This window comes from Lactuca virosa, chromosome 7 (assembly GCF_052849685.1).
Source record: "Lactuca virosa cultivar CGN04683 chromosome 7, Lactuca_virosa_CGN04683_v6, whole genome shotgun sequence".
Lineage (NCBI taxonomy): Eukaryota > Viridiplantae > Streptophyta > Magnoliopsida > Asterales > Asteraceae > Lactuca > Lactuca virosa.
The window spans coordinates 168,242,716-168,252,083 of record NC_136432.1 but is presented as its reverse complement, the minus strand read 5'-3'; the positions used below and the strand labels follow the sequence as shown (position 1 = coordinate 168,252,083).

Genomic DNA, 9,368 nt, shown 5'->3' with positions numbered 1-9,368 from the left:
GCCCAAACTAAGTATTGTTTGTTACATAAACATAGCCACTAAAACAATCATCAAACAAAGTTGCAAGTTGCATCAAAAGACCTAACACAAAATACCTAAAACAAACACAAACATATGGCAATATCGCATTGTTCAAAAGTATGTTTCTCGATTAAGATTTGTTGTAAGCAAAGATAGACTGCATAACTGAACCAACCATGTCAGGTCTTGGTATGTCCATAAAACCTCAACGCGAAATCATCAAAGGGCCCTAGGATATCACCCTTTACCACTGAGGTAAAAAAGGGAACAAGTTGTTTTGACTACATATAACTCCCACTAATCAAGCCATGTCTAATTATACCCTTTATGGCTGCCAGTTACAAACAATGTTGGAGTATAGTCAACACATAACCGACTCGTATTAGGAGTCTCATGCATCATCCACTCTAAGATAAGTAATATTACCTTCTTAGAATTACTTTTGACATATACTATAAAGTAATATTTAAGTATTGGTCGCTATATAGATTGATTGTTATCAACTCATGTGAGTGAAATTACATCTAATACTTCATCTATCTTCATGGCTTTACCTATATTTATGGATAACTATACCTCACACCAATCTTAATTCATTTCTCACTTCCTACAGAGAATGATCGACTGTGGAAATTTTTTGAACAAACATGTATTCAAAGGAAGTATAAACATGCAAAAACAAAACAAAATAACACATCAATGAAATGATTTCCCTAAGCATATCTATGACATCACATAATTATCAAGTCATATGATATGTGAATTACATAGGTTCTGATATTTTCAACTTAACTAAAATATACATTGTTAAACCAGGTCACTCGAAATTCTAATGCCTATAGACCTACTATGAGCATCATGCTTGGTGTGTGACAATGACTTGGTGAATGGGTCAGCCAAGTTCTCAGATAAATCTACTCTGCTGACGATAATGTCCCATTCTTTGACGATATTCTGTATATAGTGGAATTTTGAGTATGTTTCTTGTCCGCTTGTGTGATCTTTCTTTTTTAGCCAAGGTAACTTCACCTTCCTTGTCACAAAAGATCTATATAGGATCCTTTATAATGGAGACAATGTCGAGTTCTTCGGAGAATTTCTTTATCTATATAGCTTCATTTTCAGCTTCATTAAGTGCAATATACTCAGCCTCAGTCATCAGATATCAAAATATCACGAATGTATAGGAAATCAAAATATTAAATTAACATTGGGTTTAGAGATAATCAAACTTGAACTAATGACTTTCAATACGTCAAGGTGACACTTAACCGTTGAGTTATATCCCTTCCCTGCCCTATTGAGAAATAGAACATACTAATCCTAAGGCAAAAGGGTTGAGAAACTCAACAACACTATTCTTGAACCACTTGGGCTGAACCTTATTTTCACACTATTAAAGATATTAAAATAATGGAAAAATAAGATTTAATTATCAACAATTCGTATGTGAAACATGATTGACTACAGATTCAAGCCATAACACAATGTTTCATAAAATCACACGATTTTCCCAATCTAACTCAACCGGGTTCTATATGAAGAAGATTTGGTTTAACATGTTCTATTCAATACAAATAAGAGAATAACCCGACACGATATTCTTAAACAAATAGAGGAAGCAAAACCAAGTCAAGATCATACAAATCGACCCATTTTTGTGCCAAAGATCTTACCTACCATATCCATAGGAACTGGAGTACCATGCATCTCTTTTCCATTTCCATTCGATAGTTCTTATGTGTTTGCATGACCGAACTAAAATGGGTTATACTTTCAACGTATCTTGTAATGTTGCAACTTGCTATAAAACTATTTCTATATGTGCATACAAGGGTGGCAGTTAATCAACAACCCTCCACAAGAATGTCACCATGATTGGAAACTTACCTAAAAAGGTTGCTAGAAGTTAAGCTCTCCCAAAGACTTAATAACACATGTTTAATTATATAATAATACAAAATAATAAGGGTAATTTTATACTTATTCCCTCCCCCGAAATTGTTTCGTGTACCTCATTTGTGAGAGGATTAGTGTTTGAGTACCTCATGATTTGATAATTTATATGAGTGAGAAGGATACGTATAATAACGCCGAAAAATAATCCCGTGTTTCAACACTTGGTGACACAACCAATAATTAAAAAACTACAAAGAATAAAATGTTGAATCAAAAGAACATGATATATATGTACAACTCTCTAGTGCACTCTCAGACTCTCAATGTGCACATTGAAGCTGGTGGGAGTGGGGGTCCTTAGGACCCTCGCTAGCACAAGACAAACACCACCCCCTAACATGTGCTAATGGAGGTACTAAGCAATACTCGCTACCATCTTAACGAGAGAAGAGAGAGACCTGACTTGCTTGTGATCGGTCCTTTTCTTGTTTGTTTGTTTGTGTTTTTTTTTTTTTTTTTTTTTTGAATCAGGCTTTTTGATTGGTTCTTTGTTCATTTGACTTTTATTTTTTATTTTATTTTTGTTTTTTTTTTCTTTTTAAAATTCAAATGTACATAGGTAGAAAGTAAAAATACGCTTAGTATCTTTTTAAGCCCGCATTTGATTAAAACAAAACTATTCCTTATATTGACTTGCAATGGATAATGAAATAAGAAAGCAAAGACTTCATGACTAAATCAAACTAACCGATTATCTTCGCTATCCTAAAGATCAGAAATATCCCAAAAGACTAGCTGCCATCTTTCCAGTGGTCGATCTACATTGGGGGACCACAACAAAAAAAGTTGATTATATATATATATATATATATATATATATATATATATATATATATATATATATATATATATATATATATATATATATATATATATATATATATATATATATATATATATATAGTAATTGGACCCTTCAAATGAAAAATTAACCATCTAACTTTTTTTTTTTTTTTTTTAATTTTCTTTTCTTTTTGTACCTTCTTCGAAATTATTTTGGGTCCGTCCCTACATCTATCCCCATTATTTATTTCCAAAAATGACAGATGAAGAAATAATAACTTGGTTTAGGAGAAGCCACGTGATGCTATATAAATTAATTGTACAAGCAGCGTGATGAATGGTGTTTGCCCATTAATTTTAACATTATTCGCATGCAATGACTAAAAAGGTTAATTTGGGCATATCCATGTACCCAAGTTTACAAGCAAACTAAAGATAGATAAACAAGAGCTTTTACATATATAGAAACTAAACAAAATACTAACTTAACAAAACATAACATAGCAGAACATAGCGCATAGAGAGCCATTATTACAAACTACAATTATTTAAAAAAAGATGATAGCGGTTCAAAGTTCCTCCTCGAATACAGTTGAAATCTCATGCACCAACAGGGTACATATCAAGGGGTAAACGGGGAGAGATAAGGACCTCAAGTGGGGTTGCTTTGCTGCAAGTCACTCCAAAGATTTCTTTCATATCAACGGGTTCATTTGATGGGGTTTTAAGCTCAAATTGTTGTATTAAAGTAGCTAACGCTAAACGTGTAGCCTGCATAGCAAATAAAATACCAGGGCACACTCTTCTGCCAGAACCGAAAGGAAGCAAGTCAAAATGGTGTCCCTTGAGATCAATATCTTTATGAGTTGTCAAGAATCTTTCCGGAAGAAATTCGGTGGGATTTGGCCATATGTTAGGATCACGATGAAGTTTCCAGAGATTCAACATCACACGTGTTCCTTTGGGGATGTTGTAGCCCTGAACAATGCAATCCTCCAAGGTCTCCTTTGGAAGGCCGAGATGTCCAGGTGGGTATAAACGGAGTGTTTCTTTCAAGATTGCATCCATGTAGACTAAGTTTTTCAGGTCTGACTCTTCTACTGGTCTCTTCCTTCCAACATGCTCATCAATTTCATCTTGAGCAAGTTTTAAAGTTCTTGGGTTGTTGAGCAATAAACACAAAGCCCATGTTAAAGCCACAGATGTTGAGTCCAATCCCCCAATAACCATGGTCTACAAAAAAAAAGGATCAGGTTACAATTAAGCAACATGCATGCATGATAATTTTGTTATTATTTACACGACTTATAATGTAGTAAAATATTTCTATAACTTTGAAAATGTATAAATGACTAAATAATGATATGAAGTAATAAGTTTACCAAACATGTGGCCTTGATTATGGTAGCATGATCATGACCGGGGAATTCCTCTTCGGAGGCACCTTCAAGAATGGAAATCAGCACATCCATGAGGACTTTGTCGCGTTCATTTTGCTGCTTAGACTCTCTCTCTCTTTTGTACTCCTCTAACCATTGATCAAAGAAGTTGTCCATTTCTTGTCCTGTGATTATCATTTCTTTCTTGTATCCTCCTATGTCTAGAAACTTGAGAGATGGAATATAATCAGACACCACAAATCCGCCCAATAACTGAAAGAATCTGTTTGCCACTTTTCGAAATCGAATCCCTTCTTCATCATCGAGAGCAAACCTCTTTCCTGTGACAACCTTAATAAGACTATTTAATACCAAGTTCCCAAACCATTGTTGCATATCCACCTTCACCATATCTGAACTACTTCCACTCTCATCTTTATTCTTTACCCAAACGTCGTATAGATCTTTCATGGATTCTCTAAGCTCTGCAGATCGAACAGGCCCAAGCATCTCCACTCTTCGTGTAGAGAGAACCTCGAGCATGATGATTTTGCGCACTTGGCGCCAGTAGGCCCCATACGGAGCTAGTGCAAAGATCGCATAGTTATAGCCCATGAGTTCTACTGCCATTAACTTGGGTCGACTTGAGAAGGCTTTGTCGTTTTTTGTAAAGCACTCTTTTGCTATCTCGCTATTACTCACCACCAAAGCATTGTGAACACCAAGCTTGATGGTGAAGATAGGGCCATATGTATCTGCCATGTTAGCTAAAGTAATGTGATGTGGTTCAGGTCCGCCGAGAAGGTGTAGGTGTCCGACTACAGGCCATTTGCCCTTTGCTTCTGGTGCTTTTCTGTTCTTCGCTTTGTTTCCGCTCTTAATTCCTTTCAAGATTTGTAGCAGAATAGCAAAAAAGATGGCTGCTATGCTCATAGAATACGGGAGAAACAACTCCATGTTTTCTACGATAGAATTATGAATGTGATGATACAAACTACAGAGATATCATTATATTTATACAAATGCATGGCGGCTTCATAGTGTTGTGTTAGTAGTCGGGTCTATGGATCGACTTAAAAATTGATTACACAGTATTTAGACTTTTTTTTTTTTTTTTGAACGATAAAAAAGCAATTTGCTTATGGATAGATTTTGAATCCGGTATTCTTTTAATATTATATGGAACCCACTACGAATTTTTCAAACTTTCACCAAGAGCATCACATCGGTAGCCTATTTAGTGGACTACTACGTTTACTAAGATTTTTCTTTCTAGTTTATTTAATGGGCTAAATATAGGAGGATTTTCGTGCATGCTTTAGGTCCACGCATTTTTTCAAAGAGAAAACTGGCCAAAATATCTTTTTGGTTTGCAAAAGTATTTTAAAATTGTAAAAATACTTGTGCTTTGCAAAAATAGTTTTAAATTACAAAAATATAGATTTGGTTTTTAAAACACACAGCATTACTGCATTAGAGGAGAGGTAAATATATATAAATGATCATTTTGCTTTTAAATTTATAAATTCTATTTGTTTAATTATAGTAACAAAGGATCACATACAAACCGCATCTCTTACCACTCCTTTCTTTCTTTTGCTGATTCAACCCCAACACCCACATTATCAACAGTCTCGACCAACACACAACCCATTGCACCTTTACTCACACCATCTCCACCGTGGACATCACCACCACCACCATGAACATCACTACTACAATTATCGGGAAAATCATTTGTTGCAATTTCTTAGTAGCATATGAATAACACATTATGGTCTCGTTTGTTTTTCTACAAAAATACTTTTTGAGCATTTTTCCCTGACGGGTAGATGTTTCTCAAGTGCACATCTTCTTCTGCAAACATGAAAAAAGTCAAAAGAGACTTAACCACTTCCAAAACAAACAACCCCTATGTAAGTCAACGAAAGACTTCACAAATCTTAGTTGAGGTGTTTCACCATTTGTAATTAACAATTAACTTAACCAAGATATTTGTTCGAACCAGACAATGCTCTCACCATCTTCATCGTACCAAAATTAGAAACATCGTCAATTTCATACACGTTCGAACCAAAAAATGGACAAGGATCATTGTTAGTTTATCATCTTTTAACAAAATATTCTTCTTCTACTCTTCCAATGAAAGAGGATATTGTTGCGACACCTACATGTAAACCCCAATAGGATCCTTGAACCACCGTGATCCATCGCTGCTTATTGAAATTGTGTCTGCTTCTCACCTCCAACTCCTTTGATAATACATGTGTGCATGACACAAAAATCTACATATCTACTCCTCCTACATGTATGTTTCTTAAAGATTTTTTTTTCAAAAGCATTTTAATATAAACGACTTAACGCATTAAGTCACTATTATTGAAAAAATTATCACACAAAAGACTTTCCAAGAAAACAAGGTTTTGTTGAAAAATATTAGTTAAGATCTTTTATATATATATATATATATATATATATATATATATATATATATATATATATATATATATATATATAACTTTTTTCACAACAATTATTTATTTTAAATTATAAATAATTATATTTATGTTAATCTGTTTTAAAAAAAATATATTTATAAATAATAAAATATTTATTAAAAGTTTATAGCACTAAATAATTGAGGCATGTATTAAAAAGTCAAGTCAACTAATTTTTTCATTCAAAACTTTTAAATGCTTTGGGTATATATATATATATATATATATATATATATATATATATATATATATATATATATATATATATATATATATATATATATATATATATATATATATATATATATATATATATATGGGAACGTTCAATCGAAAACATTTCTTATTGTGAGAAACATTTGAAAACAAATTTTGACCACATAATTTTTTTAATTAAAACTATAAAATAATATTCACAAAAATCAATCAATTGTTACAAAAAATTAAAAAAACGCACTAACCAAAACCACTCACCACCCACCCATCACCACTACCTACCACCTCCATCACCACCCGCCACCACCACCACCCACCACACCCACCACCACTACCCACCACCACCAACCACCACACCCACCACCACTACCCATCACCATGCACCACCACTCATCACCACCACCCATCTCCACCACCACCCGCTACTACCACCCCCACCCCCACCCATCACCCACCAAAACCACCACCCCCACCCACCTCAATCACCCATCACCACCACCCGCCACCACCCTCCACCATCACCCACCACCACCACCTATCACCACCCACCAAAACCACCACCCGTCACGAGTAGCACCCGCCACCACCCACCACCATCACCACCCGCTAACACCACCCCCACCAATCACCCACCAAAACCACCACCCGCCATGACCATCACCACTTACCTCCACCACCCATCACCACCACCCCCACCCACCTCAATCACCCATCACCACCACCCTCCACCACCACCTATCACCACCCACCATCACCACCACCTCTACCTACCACCCACCAAAACCACCACCCGCCATAACCAGCACCCGCCACCACCATCACCACCCACCACCTACCACCACCCAACCACCACCACCCACTACCACTACCTAACACCCACCACCAACCACCACACTCACCACCATGCACCACCACTCATCACTACCGACCACCACCACTCATCACTACCACCCACCTCCACCACCACCCCCACCCATCACTCACAAAAACCACCACCTACCTCCACCACCTTCCCCACCCACCTCAATCACCCATCACCACCAACCACCACCATCCACCACCACCTACCACCTACTACCATCACCACCTATCACCACCCATCACCACCCACCACCACCACCCATCACCACCATTCGTCACCACCACTTCCACCCACCACCCACCAAAGCCAGCACTAATCATATTCATTTGAAACCTACAAGATTTTTTTACATATATATATATATATTTTAATTAACAATAATCAACAACTACAACTCAAAAGTTTTATAACCTATGATACTTATGATTATTAATTGGTTGATATAGTGATATATATAGTTCATGGTGGTTGATTATGTTGTTAGGTTTTCAATTTGGTTTGTTTGGTTGATGATCAAACATATTCATTTGAAACCTACAAGATTTTTCATCTTCTTTTTTAATTAATAGTAATCAACAACTACAACTCAAAAGTTTTATAATCTATAATACTTATAATTATTAGTTGGTTGATATAGTGGTATATATAGTTCATGGAAGTTGATTATGTTGTTATGCTTGCTTTTCAATTTGGTTTGTTTTGTTGATGATCAAATATGGTGTATATGTTTCTATGCAGTATACAAAGTTTTTGAAGATTGAAAGGTAAATTAGTATTTAGTGTTTATTTTCCAGTTTATTATTTTCCTTTCATGTTTGAAGCTTTTAAAGCTTCTAACTTTCTCATTACGATCATATAAATTTTATGTATTTACATATGTGTTGTTTTAGGGTTGAATAATAATTCAAATTGAAAAGTTGATGTATGTAAGATAACTAATAACTAATTATTTAGTTCTAAATTTTCATATTTGATATTATATAAAGTATTAATTTTTATTTTTCTTTATATTTTTGCTTTTAGATTGACTATATGATTTTCTACTTTGTTTTTTGTTTAAATGCAATTGGTTAACATATCATTGACATTAGATGAATTGTTAAACTTTATGAATTAGTTTTGATGTGAATTAAAATATTTATTTTAAATCATATTAACTATGGAAGTGTATCTAATTAAATTCGTAAAATTTATTTTATTTTTACACCTGATAAGACAAATATATTATCTACAATAATATCTATATCTATATATGTCTATATCATTATCATTATATACTTATAAATGAAACATTTTTCCAAGCACCTCATGCATTTGAAACCCCCACACAAATTTCCAATCACCTCATACATTTGAAACCCCCACACATTTTCATCTTCAAAGTAATTAATAACACATCACACACTTTATATAATTGAAAATTTGAAGCTATGAATGGAACTATGGATGGTGAATTTAGAGCATGAGATGAAGGAACAATTGATTTTGCTCCTACGTATTTATAAATATGTTCCCAAATGAAAATTTGGCAAGAATGATGAAACAAAACCTGCTCCTACATGGTAATTAAATCTTTTATGTCATTCATTTCATACCTTCCACTCCTTTAGATTGCTCCTGTTGCATGGTAATTAAATATCTTTATACATT

The 9,368-nt window shown here is 34.5% G+C and overlaps 1 protein-coding gene across 1 annotated transcript; it reads right to left on the bottom strand.

The window, feature by feature from the left end:
- Nucleotides 1-3,094: 3,094 nt before the first annotated feature.
- LOC145124461 (cytochrome P450 CYP82D47-like) lies at nt 3,095-5,236 on the bottom strand. Its single transcript, XM_079059798.1, has 2 exons — nt 4,146-5,236; nt 3,095-3,996 (listed from the first exon to the last, which is right to left on the bottom strand). Exons 1-2 carry the CDS (start codon nt 5,097-5,099, stop codon nt 3,364-3,366), a joined length of 1,587 nt encoding a protein of 528 aa, XP_078915924.1. The 5' UTR covers nt 5,100-5,236; the 3' UTR covers nt 3,095-3,363.
- Nucleotides 5,237-9,368: the final 4,132 nt, after the last annotated feature.